The sequence below is a fragment of the Mercenaria mercenaria genome, chromosome 3 (genome assembly GCF_021730395.1).
Source record: "Mercenaria mercenaria strain notata chromosome 3, MADL_Memer_1, whole genome shotgun sequence".
NCBI lineage: Eukaryota > Metazoa > Mollusca > Bivalvia > Venerida > Veneridae > Mercenaria > Mercenaria mercenaria.
In genome coordinates, this window is record NC_069363.1 from 3,780,489 (window position 1) to 3,795,836 (window position 15,348).

The 15,348-nt window shown below is 36.1% G+C and overlaps 1 protein-coding gene and 1 long non-coding RNA gene across 7 annotated transcripts in view; one reads left to right on the top strand and one right to left on the bottom strand.

The window, feature by feature from the left end:
- LOC123525563 (YTH domain-containing protein 1-like) overlaps window positions 1-15,348 on the top strand; it is a 71,353-nt gene that overhangs the window by 36,744 nt on the left and 19,261 nt on the right. For 5 of the 6 annotated variants that reach the window (XM_045304699.2, XM_045304701.2, XM_045304703.2 and 2 more), the window contains one exon: window positions 2,420-2,496. In XM_045304699.2, coding sequence (XP_045160634.2) covers window positions 2,420-2,496 — 77 coding nt within the window. The remainder of the gene's footprint in view (window positions 1-2,419; window positions 2,497-15,348) is intronic. The other variant, XM_045304700.2, reaches the window with a different exon arrangement.
- The window catches only part of LOC128555467 (uncharacterized), a 238,562-nt gene that overhangs the window by 32,090 nt on the left and 191,124 nt on the right, over window positions 1-15,348 (bottom strand). The gene's annotated exons all lie outside the window — the stretch shown is intronic.

Consider the following 15,348-nt stretch of genomic DNA (forward strand, 5'->3'; position numbering starts at 1 on the left):
TGCAAGTTTCAGGTGATTATTGATAAATTAGGGTGAGAAATTCAAGGGGTTTTGTTTAATCTCTATGGTAAGTAAATTCCTCACGGATAGGGCATGATCTCTGACATAAATGGTCTTCTTTTGTGTTAATTGCGGGTATGTCTTAATATATTTTCTTTCCTTTTGGGATATTTCAGGAAAATATCCTCACCACGATTAAAGGGGTAAATCGCGCCTTAGAATACCAGAATATTCTTTGTAAGAGACGGGAGTTAAAGATTAGTAAGAACTAAATCGGTAATCGAGCCTCGTGTCGAAATAGGAAGTGTTTTAAAACGGACTAATTTGAACTGAATATTCGTTTATATAAAAGTAGTACGGACTAGCATAGAATAATAAAATTGGATAAATGAAAATGGCAGGCAGTGAAGTATGCATGCAGTTAACAAATGACTTCCCGTTTAGAGTGAAATAAGTTGGTAAAATATATCCGCTAAAATAAATAACCACATAGAATAGTTTTCGTATAAAAATGGACATTTTCAGGTAGCTTGAAGATCGTGAAAAGTAGACTTTTAATCCTTTATTTCTTTCCCTGAGAACATACGATGCAATGGACAATCTATTGCAAGTGTTAAGAACAACAGCTGGTTTTTATTTCTACATTCCTACTCCGTATGGACTAGTGTTTTGTTTTTATATAATCTTTGTGGACATTTAGTTTTTGTGTGGTTATTTGGAGAAAATACAACACAATCACATTGTTCAAATGTGACTGTGTGAACTAGCATTATGAACTGTGCATTGTGTTAGTTAGTTACATATATCTGTCCAGCACTTTTGGATATTTATTATATTGGTGACTTCTCACGGAGTGCAGAGCCCTCCAAAATAACGCTGGGAGATTTATAAAACACACAACGGTAGGTTTATATAACCTGTTAACATTATTTTGGAAATGGTTCGCTTAGTCATAGCTGCTTGAAATTTGAATTATTTCAGTTCAGCCTACTGGCCTAGAAATTTGTGTAGTTAAAATTTTGGAAGAAGAAATAATGTCAGTATAGCAAAAACTATCAAATGCATTAATTGTCTTGATTTAAATGAATTTCAAGCAATGCTAATGATTCAGTACAGCAGCTACCTTTCTGTACACACAGTGAATTGCGAATACTTGTTAGTTTTTACAGTGTATATTTCATTTCAGTGAAATCTGTAGGGAAGTGGAATTTCACTTCTTTATTTAATATACCCAAGTATTAAAGGAGTTTCATTTCAGTTAGCATTTCTCAGTTCATTAAGTGTTAACTGATGATAATGTTGATAGTCATGAGCCTACTAGTATTATACAAGTCAACTCTGCCTCATCCATTTTCAAACTTAAGAGTTTTGGACCCAATCTTTCAGACAAAACTTTCCTTCCTGGTGTATGAAAGGTATCTGCTTATCTTCGCTGTTGAACATAAATAATCTCATAATAACAGTGAAAAAGTTAAGCAGGAAATACTTAACATTGAATGTTGGAAGTTTGTATTACATATGTTTTTGTTTATTCAGCATAGTTCTTCATGCAGAAAAAAAGAGCTCAAAAAAGGTTCTGATAGTTGTACGTTATTTATTGAATGACAAACTAAATTGATAATTGCTTATTTAAGCACTTGTTTGCTTTTAATTATTTCCTGCTAAACATTACATATCAATCTGTTCATTATTTTGTTCTGATATACAGTATGTTTCATTTCTTGTATAATAACTATATGTGTATCATCAGTGAAAACTAATAAACAGATTGTTACTGAGGTGTCTTCAGTATTACATGCACTTTGTCAGGTACAAAAAATGGAGTTTTTGATTTTTGCTGTACTAATCAGTTTTCTTCATATGTTGAGACTGATTGCTCTAAATTAAATACATGTAATACCTTTCTCAATCCCTAGGCTCAGTTGCTAAATACAGTTTTGAATGACAATAATTGCTGGATTATAAAACTGGCTGCAGAATGCACACTTTTAATTAGTGTCAGATTTGTGTTAGAGACTGGTCTGTAACCTTGTTTTCTGGTTAGACATACTTCAGACTTTTCTTGTTGAAAGACTTCAGTTAATTAATTGCCATTGTATAGTGAATAAAGTGCTGACTGCAAAATACTGAAGATACCTTAAGATTAATCACATTAAGATTTTAAGATGTCATTTTTGTAAGACTGTTAAGTTCATTAACTTGTTAATGAGTCACTGTTTTTAAAAATATTTCCTGTTTTTGATTTGCTTGCAGAAATGATATCTAAAAGTGGGCTTTTTATAAAGATTCAACTAGATCTTGCTTAAAAAAGTAATCAAATTGTGGGTTGTATATTTTTGGTAATTTGAAATTTTGTTATTTGTAATTGATTATTATTTGAATGAAATTCGAACGGTGTTACCTGATAAACAACTTTCAGAAGGCGTCGACCTGACTTCAGAAGAGATTATGGTCCACCCCCTAAACGTAGTCGACAAGATTTTGGCAGAGATAGAGGTAATTTCAAAATAAGTATATAATGTCGTAAAAACATTTATGATTATTATTATACCAGATTCAGGGTTTTCACTGGCCCAGATTTTTTTTCCGCCACAAAAATATCTATGTCAGTGATGCATTTGGAGGGGAGGGGGGGTTCATGCAGGGGGCAGGGGGTGTATTCTCCAACGTACTGCACATGGTGCAACAATTTGTCATTTATGGTGGCCTCTTGTGCATTTTTAGGTCCAAAATTTTCAGGTATTAAATGGAGGGGTTAGTACCCTCTTGAGGGGGTGGGGGTAAGGGGGCTTTCCTCCTGGAAAATTATGAATTACGGGTATGGAAGGGTGGTCTGTGGTATGTTTCTGGGTCTAAATTTTGTGAAAATATTATTCCTTTGCCAAAATAATAGGGTGAATCTTTGATGAGTATAGACCACTTCTCAGCTAACTGGAGGAGAGGGGTGGGGGCTCGAGCTCCTGAAGCCTGACCTGGAATTTTATTTTAAAAAAGGACTTTATCAAACAAGGATATGCATGTTATTGTATTTTGTATCTGACAATTTGATTTTAAATCGACAGTACATTTGCATTAGTAGGTCTTCTCTGAATGACCAAAATTAATTGGAATTAGGGGTCGCGAAAATGTGTGACAAACGAAAAAAAAAGGCAATCAAGACTAGCATTATTTATAAAATGAAAAATTATAACAAATTTTTCTATGACCGGAGTTAATTTTTACCAATGATTTCTGCTTGTTTATCGCAGTTTTTCATCGGTATTTGCCAAAATCAATCTACGATCATGATTTAAAAATTATTGGAAATTATCACGGATGTCCCGTCAGTCGTTCATGAATTCCAAAGTTTTGCTTCTTTGAAATGGCTACTTTGACACTACTTTCGTGATTCCTTTCGTTAAAACGTATAAATCAGCTGTCATTGTCTTTTAATTCAGTACGTGAAACATGATTCATTCTTTTGACGATAACAGTAAACTACCTCGCCAGATTACCTCAGTCAACGATGACATAGTAAAGGCGGAGCTAAGGCCACACCAAATTGATAAGTTGTTCATCGGATTTTTTTCTGAAAAAATTGAGGCGGCGAGCGAAAAAATAATTTAAATATTTGTTTAGGTTTTTGAGAAAATCAGGAGCAAGCGAAGAGCGAAGAAATATATTTATCTTCATTTGGCTCTCGGCTGACTAATAAAAACCTTAAAATAGAATGCATAGCCCTTTTAAATTAAAAAGTAAGTCCCCAGGGATTGAGAAAATCTGACCTGCAGATGCACAACAAAGCGAACTCGTGAAAAAAATGTATTAACAGTGTCATACAGTACACTGTAATCAAATAATGCATGCTTTTGAAAATGCTGTTAGAAAATAAGTAATAAACAACAATGCATAACCTTACACCATACTTATCACATACATAAATTATTTGACTTGAATATTTACTGCTATGAAAATGTAGCATTCTTAGCTGACTTTACAAAGTTTTTGATACATCAAATATTAAGTTTTATATAATGACCAATAGCTCTGTACTTTCAAAGCTTCTGACTATCATGCCCCTTTTACTGGCAAAGCTCTAATTCAGAAAAGTCGAGCATGATGTCTTATTGTACAGCTCTTTTTCTAACTTTAAACTTTCATAACATATTAAATTTGTTGAAACAAAGTCTCAATTAAAGTCTGAAATGGAGATTAATGTGCATTAACATTAGTCAACTAATTGATTGGAAAATTTGAAAATCGAAACGGTTCTGAAAACAACTCATAATGTAAATTTCTTACCCCACCAACTTTCGTATGCAAATGCTGATCATTTGGACAGGAAAAACAGAAAACAGATAAGTGACATGCATCAATAAGTATTTACCCTTACCAAAATAATGTAGATTGATGTTATCAAATAAATTAGTAAGCTTTTCTTCATCCAGTTTTCAATGAAATAAATCGATTTTTTAGCATGTAATTTAGTAAACATTTGAAGAAAATGGCGTAACTGCATAAAGGGGAAACAACTTTAATGCAACTAAATATAAGTGTTATGATTTATTATAGACGATGTGTGCGTAGTATGTGTTTATTTCGATTAAAATCCATTTGAGAACAATCTAGGACTGGAATTATAAGCATTTACACACTTTAACGTCCGTAAAAAGTAGCGCACCAAAAAATTTTGGATTGATTTTTTTCAATGGGGCGAGCGCAAGCCGAAAACAAAAAAAATATTTATTTTGTGTTTCTGAAAATATACGAGCGGCAAATCCGATGAACAACTTTTTAATTTGGTGAGGCTAAAAAAATTTGCCGATAAAATACGTCACGCGTTCTACATCCAAAGCTGTCATTGGTTTATCGCATGTTTAAAATAAGTTAAAGATCGAGAGGCAAGTGGCAGCGTTGGGTAATGGATGTTGAATCGCTAATCTCTCGCTTGGTGATGCACTGTGTATTATGAAAGGAAATGACCGCAGGTAATATTGAATTTTAGGCTGGATAGAGAGTACTTAAGACAAAGAAATACACAGAATAAAAAATACATTTACGGCCAAAAAAATATTTCGCCAATTTTTTATTTTTTTCGCCATTCAAACCTAATAGGGTGATAGGGCTTATGGAGTAGATCAAACCTATCATTTTTAGGGTCACTCCGTTAAAAGTCAAGGTCACAGGGCCTTAACATGGAAAATGGTCAACATCTATAACTTGAGAACCACTTATCCAGAATGTTGATACTTAATGGGATGATTGGACATGCAGAGTAGATGACCCCTATTGATCCTGGGGACAGTAGGTCAAAGGTCAAGGCCACTGGGGCAAGAACATGCAAGACTGTTTCCGATCAATAGCTTGAGAACCACTTTACCCGGAATTTTGAAACTTGTTGGTGTCATTCAGTCAAAGGTCAAGGTCGCAAGAGCCAGATCATGGAAAATGGTTTCCGATCAATACCTTCAGAACCACTCTACCCAGAATGTTGAAACTTCATAGAATGGTTGGACATGCCAAGTAGATGACCCCATTAGATTCTGGGGTCGTTCAGTTGAAGGGTCAGGGCCACAGGGGGAAGACGATGGAAGACCGTTTCTGATCAATAACATGAGAACAGCTGAAAGTTCACAGGATGATTGAACATGCCAAGTAGATGACCCCTTTAGATTTTGGGGTCACTCCGCTGAAGGTCAAAGTCATGGGCAAGACCCTGGAAAACCGTTTCCGATCAATAACTTGACCATCTGACCCAGAACCATCAAACTTCATAGGGTGATAGGACTTAAAAGACCCTTATTTTTTCAGGGGTCACACAACAAAGGTCAAGGTCACAGAAGCCTGAACATTGGAAACCATTTCCGATCAATAACTTGAGAACCTCTTTACCCAGAATGTTGAAAATTCATGGGATGATTGGACATGCAGCATAGATGACCCCTATTGATTTTGGGGTCACACAATCAAAGCTCAAGGTCACATGGGCCATCCATCCAACTGTCTGTCTGTTACACTTCATTGCCAATCAATAACTGGAGAACCATTTGACCTAGAACCTTCAAACTTCATAGGGTGATAGGGCTTACAGTGTAGATGACCCCCAATTGTTTTTGGAGTCACTGGATAAGAGGTCAAGGTCACAGGGGCCAGAACATGGAAAATCATTTGACCCACAATGTTGAAACTTCATGGGATGTTTGGACATGCCAAGTAGATGACCCCCTATTGCATTTCAGTCACTAAGCTAACCATCAGTATCTCTTTGACTCGCTCCTGCCCCTTGTTGACTTACTGCCTATTACTACTTTGCTTTTGCGAAGACATGTGCTTTTCTACAAAAACATCTCTAGTTGTAAGATCCCCTTATATTTGTTCAAATGGGGGCACTTGGTCCCTTTTAGGGGCCACTAGGGCTAAAAATAGAAATCTATTCAAATGACCTCAAGAACTGCCTGATTAACCTTCATCAAACTTGATCTGTAGCATAGTTATTATATCCTGTCCCAAACTTGTTGAAATGGGGGAGCGTGGCCCCGTATTAGGGGTTAACAGAGCTAAAAATAGAAAAACCCTCATGCACCACTTGATGGATGTTCATCAACCTTGGTCTTTAGCATTTTTAGAAGGTCCTCTTACAATTTTATTTATCCACCACCACAAGTGGCGGTGGGTTATAGGAATGGTCTCCGTCTGTATGTAACATTTTATGTCCACTCTATATCTCCTAAACCCTTTGAAGGATTTTCATGAAACTTGGGTCAATGATCACCTCAAGATGATGTGCGGAACTCATGGGTCAGCCATGTCAGCTCTAGGACAAGGTCACAACTCGAGATCAAAGGTTTGAGCCTTCCATTTTGTGTCCACACTGTATCTCCTTAACCCTTGAAGAATTTTCATGAAACGTCAAATGATCACCTCATCAAGACAATGTACAGAACTCATGAGTCAGCCATGTCGACTCAAGGTTAAGGTCACAACACTAGGTCAAAGGTTTGAGCTTTTCATTTTGTATCCGCTCTGTATCTCGTCAACCGTTTGAAGGATTTTCATGAAACTTTGTTCAAATGATCACCTCATCAAGACAATATGCATAACTCATGAGTCAGCCATATGGACTTGAGGTCAAGGTCACAACTCTAGGTCAAAGGTTTGAGCCTTCCATTTTGTGTCCGCTCTGTATCTCCTAAACCCCTTGAAGGATTTTCATGAAACTTGGGTCAAATGATCACCTCATCAAGTCGATGTGCAGAACTCAATAGTCAGCTCAAGGTCAAGGTCACATCTCAAGGTCAAAGGTTTGAACCTTCCATCATTTGTCTGCCCTATATCACCTAAACCCCTTGAAGGATTTTCCAATTCATTGATGTTGTCATAGATGGACTATAAAATATACTTAACAATGTTGATGCATCCGCCCAATACCATCAACCCTTCCACTATCCATAACAGTGGTGCAGGATATAGTGTCTTTCAGACTGCCTTTTCAAATGGGGATGCTTGGTCCCTTGTAGGGGTCACTAGAACTTAAAATAGAAAAACCTTTTAAACAAGTTTCTTTAATGAAACTCTTTATGGATCTTCATTAAATTTGGTCTGTAGCGTCATGACAAGGTCCTCTGCCAGTTTTGTTCTAATGGGGGCTCAACCCTTTTTAGGGGCCATTAGAGCTAAAATAGAAATACCTTGGCACAGTCCCTTTTAGGGGCCATTAGAGCTAAATTAGAATTACCTTCAACAACATCTTCTCATGAACTGCTTGGTGAAATTACATCAAACTTGGTCTGAAGCATCATTATAAGGTTGTCTATAATTTAGTAAAATGGGGTGCTCAGTCCCTTTTATGGACCACTAGAGCTAAAAATAGAAATTTTAACAATAATTTCTTCTCAAGAACTGCAGAACAGGGTTTAACCGTGCTTGCATCATTATAAGGTCCTCCTCAATTTTGTTTAGAAATGGGTGAAGGCCACTTTCAAGGGCCACTAGAGTTAGAAATACTTCTAAACAAATTCTTATGAACAACATAATGGATCATCACAAAACAATCTGTATCTTGCAAGGTTCTCTATCAATTTTGTTCAAATTGTTCAGCTTGAAAAATTGAAAAACCTTCCAAAAGACTTCACGTGAACTGTTTGATGAATCGTCACCAAACTTTTGTATCCTTTAAAGGTTTTCAGATGGTTCAACTTGACTGAATTTAGGAGCCGCCAGAGCTGAAAATAGAAGAATCTTTAATGACTTCTCATGAACTGCTTGATTATGTTTGTAGGATCCTTTTAAGGGCCGCTCCAACTTCTGTTCAAATATTTCTACTAGACTGATTTTAGGGGCAGCCAATGCTGAAAATAGAAAAACCTTTAAACAACTTACCATAAACTGCTTGATGGTTCATGACCAAACTCTGTCTGTAGCATCAATATACAGTCCTCTGATTTGTTCAAACAAAACTTGTTCTGTAGCAAGGTCCTCTCAGATTCATTCAAGTGGTTCCACTTGACTGACTAAACATAGTTCTTTACCGTTTATTATTCAGTGTATTATGGATTCAAGGTCAAATAGTCAATTTCAAGTGTTCAAATGGTGACACTTGTCCTCATTTAGGGACCCCTAAATCTAAAAATAGAAATACATTAAAAAAAACTTCTCATGAATTGCTGGATGACTGTTCATCAAACATGGTCAGTAGGGTCAAATAGAGGTTCACTCTGGTGTTTGTTTAAATAGGGGCACTCAGCGCCTAAATAAGGGTCGCTAGTGCTAAAGGTAAAAGCTCATTCAAACAAGTTCTCATGAACCACTAGATGGATCTCCATTAGATTTAATCTGTAGCATCATTGTAAGGTCCTCTGCAAAGGACACTCAACCCATTTTGAAGGGAAGCAAGAGCTTAAAACAGAAATATCTTTAAATTCTTTCTTGATGGATCTTTATCCAACTTGGTCTGTAGCATCAGTTATAGGTCCCTTCCCAGATTTGTTCTAATGGGGGCACTTAGCCCTTTGAGCGAAAAATGGAATAACATTTAAACGACTTCTCTTGAATTGCTTGGTTGATCTTTATGAAAGTTGGTGTGTAGCATCATTGTAAGATCCTTTCCGAATTTTGTTATACCCTCACCAAACATGTTTGAGGGGGGTATATAGGAGTCAGTTTTGTCACGTCCCGTCCCGTCCCGAAATCTATTATCTCAGTTATTACTAAATGGATTTGATTCAAACTTAAAATACATGTTCCACCTTATCACCCACATCATGTGACACAAGGTGCATAACTCTTGACACCAAGTTTTCATGAATTATGTCCCCTTTTACTTAGAATTTAAGGTTAATTTTGTTGTATTTTCACTATATCTCAGTTATTACTAAATGGATTTGATTCAAACTTAAAATAGATGTTCCACCTCATCACCAACATCATGTGACATAAGGTGCATAACTCTGACACCATTTTTTATGAATTATGCCCCTTTTTACTTAGAATTTAAGGTTGATTTTGATGTATTTTCGCTTTATCTCAGTTACTACTGAATGGATTTGATTCAAACTTAAAATAGATGTTCCACCTCATCACTCAAATCATGTGACATAAGGTGCATAACTCTGACACCATTTTTAGCTCATCTGATTTTTTGAAAAAAAATGATGAGTTATTGTCATCACTTGAGCGGTTGTCGGCGTCTGCGTCGGCGTTGCCTGGTTAAGTTTTATGTTTAGGTCAGCTTTTCTCCTAAACTATCAAAGCTATTGCTTTGAAACTTGGAATACTTGTTCACCATCATAAGCTGACCCTGTATAGCAAGAAACATAACTCCATCTTGATTTTTGCAAGATTTATGGCCCCTTTTGTACTTAGAAAATATCAGATTTCTTGGTTAAGTTTTATGTTTAGGTCAACTTTTCTCCTAAACTATCAAAGCTATTGCTTTGAAACTTGGAATACTTGTTCACCATCATAAGCAGACCCTGTACATCAAGAAACATAACTCCATCTTGCTTTTTGCAAGAATTATTGCCCCTTTTGGACTTAGAAAATCAGTTTTCTTGGTTAAGTTTTATGTTTAGGTCAGCTTTTCTCCTAAACTGTCAAAGCTATTGCTTTAAAACTTGCAACACTTGTTCACCATCATAAGTTGACCCTGTACAGCAAGAGACATAACTCCATCCTGCTTTTTGCAAGATTTATGGCCCTTTTTGGACTTAGAAAATATCAGATTTCTTGGTTAAGATTTATGTTTAGGTCAACTTTTTCTCTTAAACTATCAAAGCTATTGCTTTGAAACTTGCAACACTTGTTCACCATCATAAGCTGACCCTGTACAGCAAGCAACATAACTCCATCCTGCTTTTTGCAATAATTATTGCCCCTTTTGGACTTAGAAAATCATTTTCTTGGTTGAGTATTATGTTTAAGTCAACTTTTCTCATAAACTATCAAAGCTATTGCTTTAAAACTTGCAACAGTTTTTCACCATCATAAGTGGACACTGAACATCAAGAAACATAACTCTGTCCTGCTTTTTGCAAGAATGATGGCCCTTTTTAGACTTAGAAAATCATGGGTAGGACAATATTTCTATTACACAAAAAAAAATCAGATGAGCGTCAGCACCCGCAAGGCGGTGCTCTTGTTTTTATGAATTATGCCCCTTTTTACTTAGAATTTAAGGTTGATTTTGATGTATTTTCACTTTATCTCAGTTACTACTGAATGGATTTGATTCAAACTTAAAATAGATGTTCCACCTCATCACCCACATCATGTGCCCACATCATGTGACACAAGGTGCATAACTCTGACACCAAGTTTTCATGAATTATGTCCCCTTTCACTTAGAATTTAAGGTTAATTTTGTTGTATTTTCACTATATCTCAGTTATTACTAAATGGATTTGATTCAAACTTAAAATAGTTGTTCCACCTCATCACCCAGATGATGTGACATAAGGTGCTTAACTCTGACATAAATTTTTTATGAATTATGTCCCCTTTTACTTTAAATTTAAGGTTGATTTTGATGTATTTTCACTATATCTCAATTATTACAAAATGGATTTGATTCAAACTTAAAATAGATGTTCCACCTCATCACCCACATCATGTGACACAAGGTGCATAACTCTGACACCAATTTTTCATGAATTATGCCCCTTTTTACTTAGAATTTAAGGTTAATTTTGATGTATTTTCACTATATCTCAATTACTACTGAATGGATTTGATTCAGACTTAATAAATAGATGTTCCACCTCATCACCCACATCATGTGACACAAGGTGCATAACTCTGACACTATTTTTCTTGAATTGTCCCCTTTTACCTAGAATTTAAGGTTAATTTTGATGTATTTTCACTATATCTCATTCTGATTGGCTTAGAGTCAAAGGGAAGTAACCTTTTATTTTAACCTTTGTACTGAGTTACTTCCCCTTAAATTCCAGGAATTAGTCTTATTTTTAGAAATCCTATTTTTAGATTTTCAATATTTTAGGTATTTTTCTAACTTTTTAGCTCACCTGTCACAAAGTGACAAGGTGAGCTTTTGTGATCACGCGGCGTCCGTCGTCCGTCGTCCGTCCGTGCGTCCGTCCGTCCGTCCGTCCGTAAACTTTTGCTTGTGACCACTCTAGAGGTCACATTTTTCATGGATCTTTATGAAAGTTGGTCAGAATGTTCACCTTGATGATATCTAGGTCAAGTTCGAAACTGGGTCACGTGCCATCAAAAACTAGGTCAGTAGGTCTAAAAATAGAAAAACCTTGTGACCTCTCTAGAGGCCATATATTTCACAAGATCTTCATGAAAATTGGTCAGAATGTTCACCTTGATGATATCTAGGTCAAGTTCGAAACTGGGTCACGTGGGTCAAAAACTAGGTCAGTAGGTCTAAAAATAGAAAAACCTTGTGACCTCTCTAGAGGCCATATTTCTCAATGGATCTTCATGAAAATTGGTCAGAATGTTCACCTTGATGATATCTAGGTCAAGTTCGAAACAGGGTCACGTGCCGTCAAAAACTAGGTCATTAGGTCTAAAAATAGAAAAACCTTGTGACCTCTCTAGAGGCCATATTTCTCAATGGATCTTCATGTAAAATTGGTCAGAATGTTCAGCTTGATGAATCTAGGTCAAGTTCGAAACTGTGTCACGTGCGGTCAAAAACTAGTCAGTAGGTCTAAAAATAGAAAAACCTTGTGACCTCTCTAGAGGCCATATTTCTCAATGGATCTTCATGAAAATTGGTCAGAATGTTCAGCTTGATGATATCTAGGTCAAGTTCGAAACTGGGTCATGTGCGGTCAAAAACTAGGTCAGTAGGTGTAAAAATAAGAAAAACCTTGTGACCCTCTCTAGAGGCCATATTTTTCAATGGATCTTCAGAAAATTGGTCAGAATGTTTTCCTTGATGATATCTAGATCAAGTTCGAAACTGGGTCACATTGGGTTAAGAAATAGTCAGTAGATCTAAAAATAGAAAAACCTTGTGACCTCTCTAGAGGCCATATTTTTCATGAGATCTTCATGAATATTGGTCAGAATGTTCACCTTGATGATATCTAGGTCAGGTTCTAAACTGGGTCACGTGGGGTCAAAAACTAGGTCAGTAGGTCTGAAAATAGAAAAACCTTGTGACCTCTCTAGAGGCCATATTTCTCAATGGATCTTCATGAAAACTGGTGAGAATGTTCAACTTGATGATATCTAGGTCAGGTTCGTAACTGGGTCATGTGTGGTCAAAAACTAGGTCAGTAGGTCTAAAAATAGAAAAACCTTGTGACCTCTCTAGAGGCCATATTTTTCACGAGATCTTCATGAAAATTGGTGAGAATGTTCACCTTGATGATATCTAGGTCAAATTTAAAAGTGGGTCACGTGCCTCCAAAACCTAGGTCGTTAGGTCAAATAATAGAAAAACCTTGTAACCTCTCTAGAGGCCATATTTTTCAATGGATCTTCATGAAAATTGGTCAGAATTTTTTATCTTGATGATATCTAGGTCACTTGCGCTCAAAAACTAGGTCACTATGTCAAATAATAGAAATAACGACGTCATACTCAGTTCAACACTGGGTCATGTGGGGATAGGTGAGCGATTCAGGACCATCATGGTCCTCTTGTTTATTATAAGTCCTATGTAAAAAGTAAAAACATTTTTCCGTGGTAACATGGGTCGGTAAGACACTTTTTTGTATTCACTTTTACTGTATCTCTAATATTAGAGATTTAATATATTTACTAGTATTACTATACTAGTATTATACTAGTATTACTTACATGTGGAAGCCCAGGATGAAGTACTCCAAAGTATTTTTAAGATTCCTTATGGTTGCCATTCTTCTGTGACAAGACCATATGGTGGGGGTATGAGTCACTCCTGTGACAGTTCTAGTTCACATTGTTGCACTAGTTTATACTAAACATGTGGGTGACATATTGATCTAGTGCTGTCTATCTGTCCGTCTGTCTTTCTCAGAGTTTTTCCATGCAACGACTCTAACACCACTAGACAGATTTGCACAAACTTCACAAGAGTGATGATTATCAAGCCTAGTTGTGCATATCATCAGCACTGTCCACTTTGATGTTTTGGCATCTTCTCTGATATTACTGGGCAGATTTCCACCAAACTTACAGGAGTAGTCATTGCCAAGGCTTATTAGCTCATCTGATTTTTTGAAAAAAAATGATGAGTTATTGTCATCACTTGAGCGGTTGTCGGCGTCTGCGTCGGCGTTGCCTGGTTAAGTTTTATGTTTAGGTCAGCTTTTCTCCTAAACTATCAAAGCTATTGCTTTGAAACTTGGAATACTTGTTCACCATCATAAGCTGACCCTGTATAGCAAGAAACATAACTCCATCTTGCTTTTTGCAAGATTTATGGCCCCTTTTGTACTTAGAAAATATCAGATTTCTTGGTTAAGTTTTATGTTTAGGTCAATTTTTCTCCTAAACTATCAAAGCTATTGCTTTGAAACTTGGAATACTTGTTCACCATCATAAGCAGACCCTGTACATCAAGAAACATAACTCCATCTTGCTTTTTGCAAGAATTATTGCCCCTTTTGGACTTAGAAAATCAGTTTTCTTGGTTAAGTTTTATGTTTAGGTCAGCTTTAATCCTAAACTATCAAAGCTATTGCTTTAAAACTTGCAACACTTGGTCACCATCATAGGCTGACCCTGTACAGCAAGAAACATAACTCCATCCTGCTTTTTGCAAGATTTATGGCCCCTTTTGGACTTAGAAAATATCAGATTTCTTGGTTAAGTTTTATGTTTAGGTCAACTTTTTCTCTTAAACTATCAAAGCTATTGCTTTGAAACTTGTAACACTTGTTCACCATCATAAGCTGACCCTGTACAGCAAGCAACATAACTCCATCCTGCTTTTTGCAATAATTATTGCCCCTTTTGGACTTAGAAAAATCATTTTCTTGGTTGAATATTATGTTTAAGTCAACTTTTCTCATAAACTATCAAAGCTATTGCTTTAAAACTTGCAACAGTTTTTCACCATCATAAGTGGACACTGTACATCAAGAAACATAACTCTATCCTGCTTTTTGCAAGAATGATGGCCCTTTTTAGACTTAGAAAATCATGGGTAGGACAATATTTCTATTATACAAAAAAAATCAGATGAGCGTCAGCACCCGCAAGGCGGTGCTCTTGTTTTATATATTGTCGGTATGTTATGGTTGGATGATTTTCAGCAGTTATGGCCCTTGATTTATCAAATTTTGTGATGTTTAAGCGACATCTCTTATGACAGAGCAGATTTCCACCAAACCTTGCAGGAATGATCAGTGCCAAGTCTTATGCATATATTCTGCATGTTCCTATTCAGTGGTTTTTAGAGGAGTTATGGATTATTTGTCAAATTTATGATCTTTTGGCTACTTCTCTTACACTATTTGGTAGATTTCCACCTAACACTACAGGATGCCATGCTTACTTATAAATATCATAGGCATGTTCTAAGCCCTTGAGTTGATTTGTCATATTTTACAGTGTTTACACTTCTTAATGTTTACAATTAAGCTGAATTCCATCAAACTTCACAAGTGATCAATGTGAATTGTAATTGTGCATACATGTACTATTGTCATGTTCTGATTAAATGATTTTTGGGGGAGTCCTGATCCTTGATTTGTCAAATTCTTTGATTTGTGCCACTTCTATTATACCACTGGTTAGAATTCCGCTAAACTTCACAGGAGTTACCACTCCTGGGCCTAGTTGTCTATTCAGTTGGAATATGATTGTTCAGTGATTTTCACTGAGGTTTGGCCCTTTATTTGTACCATTTTACAATTTTTGCATGGTAAGTGGTGGGAGACATGTTTTTTGAAAAACAACTAG